Genomic DNA, 18,478 nt, shown 5'->3' with positions numbered 1-18,478 from the left:
TTGAAACAGAATGACTTGCATAAGCTCAGGGACTGAGAGAAAGAGTTTGGATGTAATGCCAGTGGAACTAAAAAAAACCCCAGATACAATATGTAGCATTAAGAAAGAGAAACTCAGCTATGCTCCTGTTTAAAATAAACCAGTGAAAGCATGAAAAAACTGAATCAATTCTAAAATTTAGCTAACATCATCAGACCCAATAGGTCTGAGACAGGGATGGGTTCCGGCAGCCACTACTGCTAGTTTGCTTGTGTGTGCACTGTGCATGCATACGTGCATGTGCTGTGCGTGCAATGCAATTAAAATTGTTCTGCACATGAGCAGAATTGAAAAACAGGATGGCGCCACCCATGGAACCAGTTTGAGGGTATGGCAAGCCTGTGTCACTGTTAGTTCCAGCAACCCAGGCCTCCAAACTACTACTGGTTCGGTCGAACAGGTTCAAACTGGTAGGAACCTGTTAGATAAAGTTATGTAAAGATTCAAGATGGATACACTCAATTTACACAAGTCTATGCATGTCTGAATACAATAACAATAACAACAACAGCAACAACAACCATACAATGTCTTGCTATATTACGTTGTAAAATAGTTTTTGCATAGATTAAGCATGTTGTAGCAATGCTTTAGCTAAAACAAAACATGTTGCCATAAGTTTGATATTTGATTAAAAGATTACAGAGGTCGTAAAAAGGGTGTTTTTATATTATATATTGATTATTGTAAATATACAATAATATAATAATTAAGCACATCTAATCCAGCAGACTTGTCCAATATATATGATGTATATAATTTCACATCATCAAAACCACATATATTGTGTTATACCTAATATCCTTATCTACTAAACAATGTGATCTTTACATCACTTCTCATTCTTGTATTACACTACCAAAGCAGGACTTTGGTTTTAAAACAATCTTCCACAAGAGTGCTGGTGTATTGCTTTCTGAATTGAAATAGATTCATTTATAGTACTGCAGTAAATATTCTTAAATTATAGTTAAAAGTTGCTTTTTAACCATTGCTTGAGAATCGTTTTGCTGATATGGGCCATTTTGCAGCTCAAAACATTTACTACTGCTCTATCAGCAAGAAAATTTTTTTGTTCATTCCAGAGACAAGTTCTGCTTCAGATTTAAGGGAAGAAGAATGTTTCTCTAGCATGAAACTGATCAGTTATCACTAACATTTACAAGAGTGCAACAATGTTAATTGATGATAATTATATACATATAAAATAAAACTAATAATGCTTTTTAATTCAACTTCTATTAAATACATTATAGCAGTGGATAGATATATAGATGTAGCTACAGATACAGAAACATACATATACATGTACATCACAGGTGGGTTCCTACCAGTTCGGCCGGTTCACCCAAGTAGGTGGTAACTCGGCTGCTCATGCACCTGAACCGGTTTTATTGTCGGCGACACAATCTTGACTTTTGCTTCTGCGCACGTGCGGAACAATCTCCATTGCATGTAATTCCCCACCCCTTTTCTAATGTTCTGTCTATACGCAGACCTTTCTAGGCAGTAATGCCGGTAGCAACCCACCCCTGATGTGCATGTATGACTACACATTCATGTATGTATGAATTCTATATCTTTGTAGGGTATATGCCAGTGAACAAATGAATGAAGGAGTATAGAGAAGAAAAATAATAAAAGTGTACAATTCATGAAGAAAAAAATCTGTTTAAAATAAGAACAGAGCATTAGTGGAAAACAGTAGAAATGGAATAGTTTACTACAAAGATGTTCTTGTTTCTTTTCTAGCCTCCAGCCTTTTTCTTAACATAACTGTTACTTAAATGAGGTTTAGAGGAGTTTAAGAATTTCGGCTAGTGTCTGCCCATATAATTTATATAAATAATATTCAGGATTCTTTTTTTAGAAAAATCCCAGCAGACTGATTTTGTTTTTCCTCGGGGTGCTTAAAATATTCTGTGGTTCTGCTTCTGTGTTAGATCATGAGACTTTATTTCTGCATCTGTCAATCAATTTATTCTACTATTTTTTATTCCTCCTTGTTCAGGATGTAAACTAGTTACAAACTTCTCAACCCATTTGGCAAATTCCTTTTGTACATTTCTTTTTTAAACTCTGTTTATGCAGCCTGCACTAAAATGTACATTCTTTTTATTGAGAACATTTTTTTAGTTTAGTTTGCCTAAACATTTTCATGGCTCAATATATGAAAATAATATAATGTTTCTCCTTCCCTATATGCTAAAACATTTAAGAAAGCTTTTATAGGGTTTATAGTGTCTTTGAGAAAATCAATTAATTAAAAAGTGCAGATAATCCTCTATTTACAAACACAATTGCAATTTCATTCTATATGGTCATAATTCTGGATTCATTCTCCTGAATAGGTGTGTTTAGTTGCAAACTGGCAAAAACAGCCAGAAACTGTAAAAAAAGAGGTCATAAATTGGTCATATGACTGTGGGATGTTGCAAGTGGTCATAAATAGAAGCTGGTTGCCAAGCCCCTGAAATGCAATTAGGGAGTAGGTGGAAGCATGACATTTTATGATGGCTGAAAGTATTTTAGAGATTGTAAAGCACCATTTTCCAGGCTGTCGAAACTTCAAACAGTCGTTAAATGATTGTTGTAAGTTGAGGATTACTTCTATATAATTTAGTACTAAGAGTTCTAGCAAGCACATCAAATACATTTACTACATAATCAGTTCAACAACAGCTTTCACTCAGGGATATGTAAAACTCACCCATTTGATAATGAAGTTCTTCACTGAATTCTGGAACATCCTGATCCCCCTCTGGTATTTTAGAGACTGTTAGTTTGACTGTTCTGGAAGCAAATTCTATGAATTGGAACTAGTTTAAAGTATTCTGCTCATATTGGAGGATTTACTTGTAGATATTGCCAAACTGCTCCCCAGAAATTCAACAGGATCTGAAGGAAAAACAGTATGAAGTTCTCCAGGAGATTCTAGGCTCAGTTTGATGAGTTCTGTACATAAAAACTCCTTGCCACATTTTTTTGATAACTGTCTAAACAAAACAACATCCTTCCACTCTTCTTCATAGTAAACATGATTTCTATGAAATTTCTGTAAGTTCCAGAAAAAGATGCTCAGTAATAATGTATGTATTTGCTTTGATGATAAATAAATTACAAAAATTACTATATTTTTAATTAGAATTCATCCTATATGTGTATGTGTATATATCCATCCATCCACCTATCCCTTATCTATCTATCTATCTATCTATCTATCTATCTATCTATCTATCTATCTATCTATCTATCTATCTATCTATCTATCTATCTATCTATCTACAGTACACACACACATTTGTAATCTGTCTCTAAGAAGATATTTTATGTTTTTATTGGATCAAAATAGACTTTTGGAATCTGAGATTGGTAGATATAATTAGATCTTTTCTTACTTTGTTAATATTGTTCTTGAGACATTGTGTTGCAAAATGAACCAAGTGCTCCAAATGAGGTCTATTTTTATACCTGAATCTTGAATGAAAACTTCTGTTAAAATTTCCAATTTTAAATAGTATTGAACTTTTTATGCCACTTAATCATGTGATTTACTTTAAGACTTAAATTATCCTTGCCAATATTATTTCCTGATTCTTATTGTTATACATTTGTTGTTTGGGTGAAACATTATATGTTTGTTCTTCTAGCTGCTGAATTTATTTAGATGATTTTGAATGTTTATTCTGCCATCTGTCAAATTCAGTCTGTCCACTGTTCTTGTAAAACTGAAGCTTGTAAGACTGAAGAGATTGCAATTTGTTTGGGTGAAAATTGAAGTACAACAAAATAAGTATCAAAAATTTTGAAACAGATCATGAACTAATATTTCAATATATTGCACTTAATCAATATACCTTTTACTAAAAATATTAGTAATCCACAAAAATGTCATATGTGAGTCCATAGTTTTTGACACCAATCATTTATGGTATATTTGTAAGATTTGGCAAGAGGGATTTCTATTTTGTCACAGGGAATTAATTGGGCTAATTTTCCAAAATGAATGTATTTGCATAGTGTAATGAATAGGAATGATATGCCTCAGAAGTGTTATTAGGCAGTGTGTGTTCTAGCATTTACACTACACTTTGCTTTCTGCTACTTTCTGTGCCCTAAAATAAGGATGGGGCATAACAATGGTAACACAAAGAAGATACAAGTAATAAGGTTTATTTTTGCCTCTTTTGTTCCTTTTAGTAAATCAAGATTATATTTTTCTGAAATGTTTTGCATTTTAAATAAACTGAATGGTTATGCTCTGTAGAGTTCAATGCACAGATGTATCCAAGTGGTTCTTTTATTCTCCCTTTTCTCCTTCATATATTGTGTAATCCATTCTTCCAGTTCCAATGATAATTCATTAGGCATTGGCTTTAAAACCCTCAATACTTCTTTCTTAGCTACTTTTTAATGTTCAGTAGACAACAATATTAATAGTGAATTAATTATTTTTTTCAATGAAAGGCTTGAACATTTTCCCCTCTAAGTATGTTTCCATGACTAAGTTGTAACTATACATACTAAAAACAAATCTGGTAGCAAGCTAGCTTTGTAGATAAAAGCATATACGAATAATTACAGGTTACATAGTTTCTTCAGCTAATGAGCTAACTGCAGAGAACTTCAGATAGTTTCTGGTTGCTGAGTGGAAAAAGCATTAACATAGTTGTTCTTTCTGCACTCACAGGTGGCAAGGCAGATATATAACCCCCACTGTAGGGAGGAGGAACCGACCAGGTGGTTCCGCCACAGGCGACTTATGGACCCTTTGGGGTTCCAGACGGAGCTTGGGGTTATCCCTGATACCCTCGCCCGCAGTCCGGCGGAGACTCTGGTTGCTGCTTGGAACTCGGCAGCGACGGAGTCTCTTAACCGGATTGTGCCTCTACGGCCACTCCGAGGCAGTGGATCGAGGAGGGCCCCTTGGTTTACTGAGGAACTCCGGGAGATGAAGCGCCGAAAGAGACGCCTAGAGCACCAATGGAGATCCAGTAAATCCGAATCGAACGGAGCACTTTTAACATCCTGCATCAGAGAGTACATCCGGGCAATCAGGACGTCAAAAAGAACTTACATTGCCACTCTGATTGCTTCCGCTGAGTCGCGCCCAGCCGCCCTGTTCAGGATAACCCGTTCCCTCCTAAATAAGAGGGATACGGGTGATCCTTTGCAGGGCAGGGCTGAGGACTACGTCCAGTTCCTCGCGGATAAAGTTGCTCAGTTTCGGGCGGACCTGGACTCCAATCCTGCAGAACCAGCCGAGGCACTAAGGGATAATCTGGTAGGTCATCACTGGATTGATTTTCAAGCTGTTACCCCTGAGGACGTGGACAAGGCTATGAGAGCTGTGGGTGCCTCCACATGCGTACTGGACCCGTGCCCCTCCTGGCTGGTTGTTAACAGCAGGGAGGTGACACGGGGCTGGATCCAGGCGGTTGTTGCCGCCTCCCTTCGGGAGGGGGTCTTTCCCCCCGCTTTAAAGGCGGCGGTGGTGAGACTCCTCCTGAAGAAACCATCTCTGGATCCAGCCGTTCTAAACAACTATCGTCCAGTCTCCAACCTCCCCTTTGTGGGGAAGGTTGTTGAGAAAGTGGTGGCCTCTCAGCTCCGGCGGTCCTTGGAGGAAACCGATTATCTAGATCCCTTTCAGTCGGGATTTAGGCCTGGCTACAGCACAGAAACCGCTTTGGTCGCATTGACCGATGATCTCTGGAGAGCCAGGGATGGAGGCCATGCCTCCATCCTGGTACTCCTTGACCTCTCTGCGGCTTTCGATACCATCGACCATGGTATCCTTCTGCGACGACTGTGGGAGGTGGGGGTGGGAGACACTGTTTTACGGTGGTTCTCCTCTTACCTCTCGGGCAGGTCGCAGTCAGTGTTAGTCGGAGGGCAGAGATCGACCCCTAGGCCCCTAACATATGGGGTGCCACAGGGTTCGGTCCTGTCCCCCCTACTTTTTAATATCTACATGAAACCGCTGGGCGAGATCATTCAGCGGCACGGGATAAAATACCACCAGTACGCGGACGATACACAGTTGTATCTGTCCGCCCCGTGCCAACTCAATGAAGTGATGGACGTGATGAGCTAGGGCCTTGAGGCTGTTAGAGACTGGATGGGGGTTAACAAGCTTGTACTCAATCCAGATAAGACCGAGTGGCTGCTGTGCTTCCCTCCCACTAATTGGCCAAGTGTTCCATCTCTCAGGCTGGGGGGTCAAATACTACGCCCCTCAGATAGGGTCCACAACTTGGGAGTCCTCCTGGACCCAGAGCTGACTTTTGAACACCATTTGTCAGCTGTGACCAGGGGGGCATTTGCCCAGGTTCGCCTGGTGCACCAGTTGCGTCCCTACCTGAACCGGGAGGCTCTCACAACAGTCACTCGTGCCCTTGTGATCTCTAGGCTGGAGTACTGCAATGTGCTCTACATGGGGCTGCCCTTGAAGAGTATTCGGCGGCTTCAGCTGGTCCAGAATGCAGCCGCGCGAGCGATCGTGGGTGCACCTCGTTTCACCCACGTAACACCTATCCTCCGCGAGCTGCACTGGTTGCCTGTTGATCTCCGGGTGCGCTTCAAGGTGCTACTTGTCACCTACAAAGCCCTTCATGGTATTGGATCTGGGTACTTGAGAGACCGCCTACTGCCAATTACCTCCACTAGGCCAATAAGATCCCATAGATTAGGCCTCCTCCGAATTCCATCAGCCGGTCAATGTCGACTGGCAACTACTCGGAGGAGAGCCTTCTCGGTGGCTGCTCCGACCCTATGGAACGAACTCCCCATGGAGATTCGTACCCTCACCACCCTCCAGACCTTCCGCATAGCCCTTAAAACCTGGCTGTCCCGACAGGCCTGGGGCTAAAGACTTCAACCCCACCCGAATAGTATGACTGTTGTGCTTTTTAATGATGTATTGTCTTCACGTGTGTACTTGTCCCTCCCCCTGAACTGTGAGCCGCCCTGAGTCCCCTCAGGGAAAAGGGCGGCATACAAATAAAGTATATTCTATTCTATTCTATATTGTCTAGCAATAGCAGTAGCACTTATATACCACTGCATTGTGCTTTACAGCGCCTTCTGAGCGGTTTACAACATCAGCATATTGCCCCCAACAATCTGGTTCCTCATTTTATCAATCTTGGAAAGATGGAACACTGAGTCAACCTTGAGCTGGTCAGGGTCAAACTCCTAGCTACTTGCAGAGTTAGCCTGCAATATTGTATTGTAACCATTGTGCCCCTGTGGCTCCTATGAATGAATAGATGGATGAATTAGAGTTCCGACTTTTCTAACTTGTTGCAGTTGGTTTGTAATAAACCAAACATTCCCAATAACATACTACTCAAATGGCTGCAAATAGCCATTTCCTCATTTTGATCATTATAGGTAAATAACTGATACTGAACTATAAATAAGCATAGGGCAGGCAGGGCACAAAGTACTGTCATATATATGTCATAAGACATATAACTCTCTTTGACAGAGATAGGAAGAAGAGACTTTGTAAGCTGAGGACAAGCTCCTAGTTGGGTTGCCTTTTGAAAAAGCACCTTTGAGATAGTCTACATTTTTTTTATAACCTAAGAAATTGAAATCACTTACAATACAATAGCAGAGTTGGACTGGACCTTGGAGGTCTTCCAGTCCAACCCCCTGCCTAGGCAGGAAACCCTATACCTTTTCAGACAAATGGCTATCCAACATCTTCTTAAAGACTTCCAGTGTTGGGGCTTTCACAACTTCTGAAGGCAAACTGTTCCACTGATTAATTGTTCTAACTGTCAGGAAATTTCTCCTCAGTTCTAAGTTGCTTCTCTCCTTGATTATTTTCCACCCATTGCTTCTTGTTCTACCCTCAGGTGCCTTGGAGAATAGTTTGACTCCCTCTTATAAATTTACTTTTGTAAATTCCTACATTCCCAGGAGTAAGAGGTGAAGCCTCGTCCTCTGTGATATCATTAATCCGTTTCATTAATATAACAGTGATAAGCTTGAATTGTCCAAAGATTTAAGTAAAACAAGTTTGCTTAATAACTTCTTTACTTTTCGATTCTTGTTTTTCTTTCTTATGCTGTCACATTTGCACCTTTATTTTCTAAAATAGAATAGGTATAATATTTTGGAATTATATTGAATGGTTTCTTCTAGGAGAAGGAGAAATTGTATGTGGAACTGAAACACATTTTAGCTCGTCAGCCTGGGCCAGAAGCAGCAGAACAATTACAGCTATATCGACACACACTGAGGGAGAAGACAAAACAGCTTAAAGTAAGATTCTTGAGTTTGTTTTTTCAAACTTCTTGTAAATAAAGCATAGTGATTTCTTCTGATTAATAATAATGAAGCATAGATTTTTGTAATTTACAAAAACATTCGGAGTTTGGGCTGAACATCTAAATTCATAGTGTATACTAGAAGGATATTGCTATTTTTCTACTTTTTTGTTACAGTCTCATAAGAAATACTGTTTTGATCTTAGTAAAGGTATTTGAGTTCAAATCAGAAATTTCAAGCTCAAAACAAAATAATTTCAGTTCAAAACACTTTCGATAACCAGATCTCCTACCAAAAAGAGAGGCTGTTTCAAGCTGTTGCATAGCTTGAAGAAAGATGTATAACATAATGAACTTTGTTTTTAATATAAAAAGGATGTACTTCTATTACACAGCAGTATTTGAAATGGCTTCTTAGTTTTCCTAAAACTTCCTTGTCAGATGTTCCTGGATTCTTGAATGATTGGTTAAGGGGTTTTAGCCCAGTCTTGCCTGGGAGAAGCCTAATACTAAAAACAACAGATTCTGATCAAAATCAAGATGGTGACATACCGAGGTGGCGCAGTGGTTAAATGCAGCACTGCAGGCTACTTCAACTGACTGCAGTTCTGCAGTTCGGCTGTTCAAATCTCACTGGCTCAGGGTTGACTCAGCCTTCCATCCTTCCGAGGTGGGTAAAATGAGGACCTGGATTGTTGTTGGGGGCAATATGCTGACTCTGTAAACCGCTTAGAGAGGGCTGAAAGCCCTATGAAGTGGTATATAAGTCTAACTGCTATTGCTATTGCTATTTATGTCTTCATTGTAAGATTTTAGGAAATTCTAATGTAAATAGTTGAAAGCTGAATACTTCTTGATTCATTTTTAGTCTGATACAAGTTTCTCTTGCAGGGCTAATTTCTTCAGTTTAACAAAAATCTGTAAAAATAAGGAAGGTTTTGAATAATATTAGTAACTCACATTAAGGATAATTTTAAATAAATATTGATGAAGATTTACATTGGTTTGTTGGAGTTTTCATCTTACCTTTCCTACAGGAGCAAAAGACAGCATTAACTCAATTAACTAAAAGCTAGTATAGAAATTTCATAATTGTGTCAAGATAACCATTTTGTGAAATGTTTATCAAGTTAAGTTATGAAAAACTAATTTAATAAATCATTGCTGTAAATATAGATCCTTCTATGGCAACTGGAGACAATGCTAGAATTTTATATGCCTTTCAATTTCCTTTTCATTTTAATCTCCTAATAAACCAGTCAAACTATTTTTCTTCTGTTCATAACCAGTTTGTACAAACTGCCTAAGGGACAGACAGTGATTAGAAGTCCCATCCAAACTCTACTTTCTATGATTCAATGCAAAATAATAAAGACCCAGATTAAAACATTGTAAAAAAAAGATGTTGACAATGAATAGTAATGAGTTTATTAAGAAATATCTCATATCTTAAGGCTTTTCTAAACAGGATGGCCAAAGTTAGGAATGAGTGAGCATCTCTAAGGGAGTAATTTTATAGACCGGGGTAAAAATAGAAAGAACCGTCATTCTCTCTTTTCTTTTCATTTGTCCCAATCTATTGGTGCACGCAGCATTCCCTGCATAAGGTTGTCTGCTAAGACACTTAAGGTTCTCCTTGTTCCAAGGATGGATTTGTATCACATTTTTTAAAAACTTGAAATAGCATAAAGGCAAATCACTGATTTACTGCACTATAATGAGTTTTGTTTTGACTTTTTAAGGTTTTATCTTCTGAGCTGAATATGTATGAATCACAGAGTCAAGAATACAAATACGAGATTGAAAGACTTGCAAATGAACTTCTGAATATAAAGAAGAAATATCTCACTCAAAAACGCAAGGAGCAGGAAAACAGGTAAGAAGTATTAGTAATTGTAATAAGAACAATTGCAAGAATAGCATTTATTGAAAAATGACTCATTGAACCCTAATAGTGACAGCATTTTTCAAGCTTCCTATGTGGAATAGGTGAATATGAACACATATTCCCAGGATTAGATAATTGAGATTGGCCACAATTGGAATTTTATGTTATTTTAAGTTAAATGTCCCACTTCTCTCTCTCTGTTTCTAACCTATTTATTTCTTTTGTCATGCTTCAAAATTTAATACCATTTTATATAGTATCTATATTGATGATAATGTACTTACATTTGGCCTTCTGAATTTTTATGCATCTACAGAATTCACTTGTGGCATAAGACTAAGAAACGTTTTAATCTTTTATATAGTTTTGCAAATACTGAGTTTTCACCAAATGAAAGTATTACAAAAAGTAGACTATTCTTCCAAAATGTTCTCTTCTGAGAATATTTCTGTTTTCTGCTTTACCAATTTAGTTCAAACTAAGAGTATAAGATAAATATTACAATGTGGTAGAAACCATAGAACTTTTGCTGATGGACTATGCAACTGTTGTGATAAACAGAACAGGTGGTTTCAAAATGTGTGAATTGGACCTGATTTGTTTCTTCATGAAAATTAAAGAGGGGCAAGGAATGTTGGCTAGTGGGTGATCAAAGATTTGCCTTTTCTTCCACCACTAAGGATTAATTTTACTGCATAATTTCATGAGTTTACAGTAGTTTTTCTCAAATATTCTAATTGCACCAGTTTTGAAATAGAAATAGCAAGATAAAGTAATAGCAATGTCTCCATTGTATGTCGCTAATTCAACAACTGCCCTATAAAATTTAATTGAACACCTATAACGATTTAGCTTGGACATGCATGTGTGTATATTACACACGAGTAGTGTCTAATTTTTTCAATGTTATGCAAGTTTATTTAAAATCATCACAGACATTTTGGCTCTGAGGAAGTGATCTTATTATTGGAACGTACCAATTGCAGAAAACAATATGGGCATTTTTTAACTTAGTTAGCTAAGTTAAATTCAGTATTAGTCGCACAGCTTTTATATTAAGGTCATATAATTTTTCATTGGTTTAATGAATTTCATGGAACATTCTGTGGCATTTGTACAGTCATGCATCTCTGTGCACAAAAATTGGTTCCTTACATTGCTCTACTTAGTACTCATTAAATGGCTGAATAAACAGTCAAATTGTTTTTTTCTCTTTAGCCTGGTAAATTTAAGCAGTGTTTATTCATCCTATGGTACATATTCTGGACAACATAACAGTTTAGAGTTATATACATAGTCTTGGGTTTGTCTGAACGAACACATGAAATTAATACAAAATGTGTTATACATACACACATTTCATTTTGCATTTGATAATTATTTGAAAAAATACTCATTTTGAAAAGTGGTATTAAGATTAGAATTTCTGAAGTACAAAGTTTGCAATTAATTTACAATTACTCAGCTTCTAATGAGAAACGATTTCAAGGGGTTAACAGTAGGAGAGTGATTCATTTCCAATTTTTAATACATTTCAATCAGCAGTTACTTAATTAGATTCAAACAGATGTCTAATTGTCGGTGCTTAAAATATTGATGTATTTCATCAACATATTTTAAATGATCTTTTGATAGAATATTTGCCATTATGAATATGCATCTTATTTCTTTATTTTCTTTCTCTTTTGTTTTTCTTCATCTCCAAGGGAAAAGGAAAAAGCCTTGAGTAACATAGAACATGACTTCTCAGGACAAAGAGCCAGAGTTCCACGCTTCACTGGAGGTGGTTTCCCGCTTAGCAATCCACCTCCCAAAATTGTGGCATAACTATAGCATCAAGACATAATGTCACATGTTGGGGCATCCCCCTACAGTATATTGCTTTTTCACATATTCTTTGTTTCCAAAGATCTCTGTGTTCTTTTTATACAACTCTGGCACAGGCACGTTCATGTGAATTGGATTCTATCCATAAGAATTATACATCTTACTGCATTGATATGAGTGGATAAAAAACAAAAATAACAGCAACATAATCTTATATTGCATTTTAAAAAATGCTTGATTTGGAAGTTAGTTCTCTTGAAGTCAATGGATTGCAAAAAAAATTATACACTGAGGATTGGATTAATACATGCAGTTTTAAAGCTTCACTGCTCCCAACTACCTCTTCTTGAATTTATATCTTAATATTCCAGGAAAAATATTTACATTATTAATATCTTAAGAAATAATAAAAATAAAAATTTATAAATGCCATACAACAGCATTAAGTTATAGCAATGTAGTTGTGTGTAATATGCAATAACAAAATTTATTAGGAAGATAGGAGCATGTGAGAAAGCTTGAAGAAACATTTAAAAAGTACTCAGGCATGAAACTATGTATGACTTTCTAGATCTAAACTTCTTTACTTACGAGATTTTATCATTCAGTAGCAAGTCATATGATGGAATCACTGTATGAGGTGCTGAAATGTGTGTTAAAATAAACTGCTTTGAATGTGGCTTTGTGTTGAAATGTTTCTTCCTTAGGGATGAAAATTAAATCCAAAGAGAAATTATGATAATTTTTTTTAAAAAAGCCAATCTTTGGAAAGGTCATTGTTGTTGTTATTTGTTGTTTATTGGATTTATATGCCGCCCTTCTCCCAAAGGACTTCCATTGCTTTGGAAGAATACAGAGTTAAATGTTAAAACTATTGTGGAGAATATTAACATGCTTTATTTATAGAAACAAATTACTTTAATGTTAGGCTACATTAGATTAGTTAGGAATACTTCTAAAACAATAATTATTAAACCCCCAAAATTATGTATTTTACTTCTTGAAGAGTATTTGATAGCGTTGGGTATCTAAGGTTTTGATAAATATAATTGTAACAATCTATTCAGTATATTTACTACTGTATAAGCAAAATATGAGCCATACAATTCTTGTACCCTGTTTCTAGAGATTAACAGCATCAGAAGAAAATATTCTCAATGCATAATTTATAACTTTTAGATTTAGTCTCATTAACATGAATTGAAATCATTTGGATTCAACTTTTGCTTTTGAAGTGTCTAAATTGTATAGCTATGGAATGAATTTGCCCAATATTGCATCCAAAATTTTGCTTGTCAGTATTTCTGGAAGAAGGTAAGTTAATATATTTCCCTATCCGGATTACTGGTGGTGGGGGCAAGGTAATAAAGGAAATACACTATTTATCAGCAATTTGCTGAGTTTGATCAAGAATGAAAACTGTAAAAATGCAATAAATTTTATAAACAGTGCTAAAATGGGTAACCATTCATGTTGTCTAAGCAGTTGTACAACAACAATAATAATATAAATGAAATAACACAGTTAGTGTATGTTGACATGTCAATCCTTTCTTTTTCCCTCAATGATTAAGTGGTAGTGGATTTTAGTTCTTCTTCATCTCTTTATATTCTGTTGACAAACAGAACTACTGTTAGAACAGAAGTGGGTTTCTGCCAGTTTGCCCCAAATCAGCAAACTGGTAGTGGCGCCGGTGGAAAGCTCCGCCCACCCACCTGGATGCTTCTGCGCATGCACATTCTCGCACACAAACAAATCGGTAGTAAAATAAATTGAAACCCACCACTATATGAGTACCTTTACTTTTTAAAGTCACCATCTTATAAACTCAGAACTATCATTTTTCTTCATTTTGTTTACCATATTTGACTTACTTTAATGATATTAGAAAATTTGTAAAATGTGCTCTAATTTGGAAGAATATACTAAGGTTTATGATTACATGATGATGAAATACATGATGATGAAATAATGTAAACTAATAATGACTAATACTTTAACTTGGCATAAGTTTGTGTAGGCAAAATAAAATCTCATGCTACAGAATAATATATTCTTAAAGTTCACAAAATTCTTTATTGCTTTCTCCAATATATTAATAGAAACACTGTAGCATTTATCACTCAATTTAGCTTATATAAATTTTATTTTTTTAAGTTTTGACATTTAGGAAAAGGGTGGGATATTTAGATAGAAATGGTACTTGGTTCTATTATCTAGTTATGGAAAGGGTACTAAAACCTCCATACTTGATCTTACCCCATAAGGATTGGAAGCACACTTTTTAAAAAATACGTTTGCTTAGCATTTTGACTTGAATATTACAGTTTTATTGTCCCCTAATCCATTTGAAAGCAGTTTATAAATCTACTTTTTCTTGTTGAATGGGTTATTTCCTTCCTGTGGTCAATTAAAATATGTATGTAGATTTAAATTATAGTATGCAAATTATCACATAATTTCATTTTGAAAGTAGGTTTAAAACACTCTGGAAGATTTCAACTAGCAGGTTTGCTATAACAGTTTCTTTAGATGGCAATTTGATATTTATCTAACTGCATCATTTTGTCCTTGCCATGCTTGCTTTGAAGTTGGTTTACATACTTTAAGTGAGGTAAAATCAAGATAGTGGTATATATGCATTGTTCATCACTTAAATAATTTTGTTCACCTGTTTTTCCTTCAGCAGCTGAGGTCTTATTTGTAGGATACCATTCAGTTTGATTAATGGATCTGTAAAATGAAATGCTAGATTTGAGCTTTTTTTTTCCCTTTTAGAAATATGCCACAAACTCTAACAGTGAGTCCCTTATGAGTCCATTTAATTTAAATTAATCTGGTTTTTAAAAAAAACTAATTTTAAAGAAGACAGAAATCACAAGGTTGAAATGCCTGCCATGGAATTACTGCCAAGAAGCCTGAAAATTGTCGAACAATAATCTGATTAGAAGATATTTGTATCTGAAGCTCAAACTGTAGCAACAGAGATGGGAAAAAATGTTGTCCCACAGATTGACATGTTTTTATTTTAAAAATAAAGTAGGTTTAAAACAGCAAACACTGGATTAATTAATATGACCTACATTTCTGTATATAATCCTATTAGTGGTGGAATCCATTACAAAAATCTTAGTCCCTTTCCTCTTAGGTTTTACTCCAAACTACTTTTTAATACAGATTTTTGTTTTGAAATTCTAACCTTCTTTGTGCCCTTTTATTTATTTTGAAGCATTCTCTTTAATTGTCTTTAACTGACACTGAGTGCGTCAGTGTGTTGCATTCACATTCTAGTTTTTGAATACAGCAGTGTGTTATCTCCAAGGTAAGGTAAACATTGAAGGCGCATGGAATGCTGTTACCTTCCCACCAGCGGTGGGTTTCCATTTTTTTTACTACCAATTTGCTCGCATGTGCAATGCTTCTGCGCATTTGCAGAAGCATCCAGGTGGGTGATGGAGCCTCCCGCCTCCACTACTACCAGGTCGCTCGATACAGGCCGAACTGGGAGCAGCCTACTTTTGCTTCCCACCAAGGTGGTTCCTATTTTTCTACTTGCATTTTTACGTGCTTTCGAACTGCTAGGTTGGCAGAAGCTGGGACAAGTAACGGGAACTCACTCTGTTACATGGCGCTAGGAATTCGAGCCACCGAACTGCCAACCTTTCTGATTGAAAAGCTCAGCATCTTGGCCACTGAGCCACCATGAATAGCAAAAGTATGGTTGGAATGAAAGTGGGTATTGGTTGCCCTTATAGTATACTTCCTGCTTTTGTTAGCTAGATGCGAAGGTGAGGTCTTAATAAAGATTGAAGCAAATGTATGAAGGAACAAAAAAATGATCAAATGGTTCCGTGGAGCTGATGTGATCCTGAAACAGAGGGAGGTTGGTTTAAAAAAAAATAAAAAGCAACGTATGGATTGGTATATGAATGTGATACAAGCACAGATGATTTGCAAGTATAGAAAGCAGGGGTGGGTTCCTCCTGGATCGCCCCGGTTCACGCGAACCGGATGGTCGGTAAACCCAGAAGTAATTAACTTCCGGGAACGCCGGTACCGTTCCTGGCCCCTGTCGCTGGGTGCCTACAGAGTTTTTCTTTTAAAAAAACGCCTCTCCGGATGATCTTGAAAACCTGCAAGGTCGCTTTGGAAGGGGACAGATGGGCAGCATTTCCCCCTGCTCCCCTCCCTGGGTGTCTGCAGCCTCGGAGCCTGCAGCCTTAAAGCAAGCCTTTGCACAGTAAAGAAAACCTCACGAGTGAGAGAAGTTCTTAATTGCCTTTACTGTGCAAGTTGCGGAAGGCTCCGAGGCTGCAGGCAACCAGGGATGGGGTTGGGGGGAATGCTGCCTGTCTTCCCCCTCCCAAAGCAACCTCGCAGGTTTTCAAGATCATCTGCAGAGGTGTTTTTAAAAAGAAAACGGTCTTCTTGGGAGGGGGAATGGGCTGCACTCAGAGGAGCCGACGCCCTGAAACAATGCATCCCCGCCGCCTTCTTCCACTCCTGTTTCCCTCCTACCAATTGGCCAAGTTTTCCATCTCTCAGGCTGGGGGGTCAAACAGTACGCCTCTCAGACAGGGTTCGCAATTTGGGAGTCCTCCTGGACCCACAGCTGACTTTTGAACACCATTTGTCGGCTGTGACCAAGGGGACATTTGCCCAGGTTCGCCTGGTGCACCAATTGCGTCCCTACCTGAACCGGGAGGCCCTCGCAACAGTCACTCATGCCCTTGTGACCTCAAGACTGGACTACTGCAACGTGCTCTACATGGGGCAGCCCTTGAAGAGCATTCGGAGACTTCACCTTGTCCAGAATGCAGCCGCACGATCGATCGTGGGTGCACCTCGGTACACCCACGTTACACCTATCCTCCGCGAGCTGCACTGGCTGCCTATTGGTCTTCGGATACGCTTCAAGGTGCTAGTCGTCACTTATAAAGCCCTTCATGGTATTGGACCTGGGTACTTGAGAGACCGCCTGCTGCCAATTACCTCCAACAGATTAGATCCCACAGATTAGGCCTCCTCCGAATTCCATCTACTGGCCAATGCCGATTGGCTACCACCCAGAGGAGGGCCTTCTCTGTGGCTGCTCCAGCCCCCTGGAACGAGCTCCCCGTGGAGATTCGGACCCTCACCACCCTCCAGGCTTTCCGCAAAGCCTTAAAAACCTGGCTGTTCCGACAGGCCTGGGGCTGATGAGTTCCTGTCCCCGCTCGAATGATGTGGCTGTTGATTGTTTTTAAAATTGTGGTGTTACGTTGCCCGTTGTCTTTTTTTTTTCCATTTGTACTCCCCCCCCCCCGATTGGTTGTGAGCCGCCCTGAGTCCCTCTGGGAAAAGGGTGGCATAGAAATACAATAAAATCGAAATCGGGAGAGGACTGTGGGGTCCTTTGGTGTTCTCTGAACGTGGTGGTTTTTAATTATTTTAGGGAATTTTTATTTATTTATTGTTTATAGAATGTTTAGTACAAGAAATGTTATTCCTTTTTGCAAATATTTTATTTGTGATGCAATATGTTGCTTTTAAGTGTTCAGACCAGGTTTATGTGTCTCAAAGTGGCTGCTTTTCTATGGGCAGGCCAGGTTTGTTGCAAGGCAGTGTGTTTCACCCTCCTTGTTTAGGTAATTCTGAGGTGGTTGATGGTTCTGTGAGCACCTGTCCTTTATAATTTTCCACATTGCCTTGATGGTTTTTATTCCAGTGACTTTGTCTTTCCTGTCCTTAGGCTTAGGAAAAAAAAACCTGGTTTCATTGGCAGTCTTTTTTTGGGGGGGGGATTCTTATCTTTTGGGTGTTTTTCTAGCACTGTCATAGTTTGTGGGTGTGTGGGTGTGTGGGTGTGTAATGTCCCGCAGTTATCTACGCATTAATAATGATCTTGTAATATTAATAATATCTAGTAATTAGTAATATCTAGTAATAACATCGTCTTGGCCCCTCCCACCAGGTCACATGGGTGGCAGGCCACTCCCATCTGGTCACATGGGTGGCAAGCCACTCCCATCCGGTCACATGGGCAGCAAGCCACTCCCACAAAGGAGGACACGCACACAGAGTAGGTTCGAACAATTTTTGAAACACACCCCTGATAGAAAGGCATGTAAAGATAAAGTGAATAATGTTGATGCATATTTGTTTTATTTAAAGTTCCTTTTCTCTCCTGACCTTGATTTCTTAGGCTTACTACTTCATACTGTTTTTATGTGACTTGCATAATATTATATACCTTATAATTGGAATAACTTGGTGGATGTATAAATATGCTCATAAACCTGATAAAGAAATGAAGTGCTTCCTAATTCTACAAAGGAAAGAAAAAAGCCAATCAGGAAACCTTGAATTTTTTTCAAATGTTTAAAAACATTAAATTTTCTTCAATGATTGCAATCTCCAAAACATTTTAAGAGTCACGTTTTTCAGTTAGTAAAATGCATTT

At 37.9% G+C, this 18,478-nt stretch overlaps 1 protein-coding gene across 1 annotated transcript in view; it reads left to right on the top strand.

Annotated features, from left to right (window-relative positions):
* CFAP58 (cilia and flagella associated protein 58) overlaps nt 1–12,401 on the top strand; it is a 103,783-nt gene extending 91,382 nt beyond the window's left edge. Inside the window, exons 16-18 of the mRNA XM_032225987.1 lie at nt 8,197–8,316; nt 10,064–10,197; nt 11,916–12,401. Coding sequence (XP_032081878.1) covers nt 8,197–8,316; nt 10,064–10,197; nt 11,916–12,036 — 375 coding nt within the window. The 3' untranslated portion in view covers nt 12,037–12,401. The remainder of the gene's footprint in view (nt 1–8,196; nt 8,317–10,063; nt 10,198–11,915) is intronic.
* Nucleotides 12,402–18,478: the final 6,077 nt, after the last annotated feature.

Source organism: Thamnophis elegans, chromosome 10 (genome assembly GCF_009769535.1).
Source record: "Thamnophis elegans isolate rThaEle1 chromosome 10, rThaEle1.pri, whole genome shotgun sequence".
Classification (NCBI taxonomy): domain Eukaryota; kingdom Metazoa; phylum Chordata; class Lepidosauria; order Squamata; family Colubridae; genus Thamnophis; species Thamnophis elegans.
The sequence above is the reverse complement of the archived record's forward strand: the minus strand, read 5'-3'. Positions and strand labels throughout refer to the sequence as shown.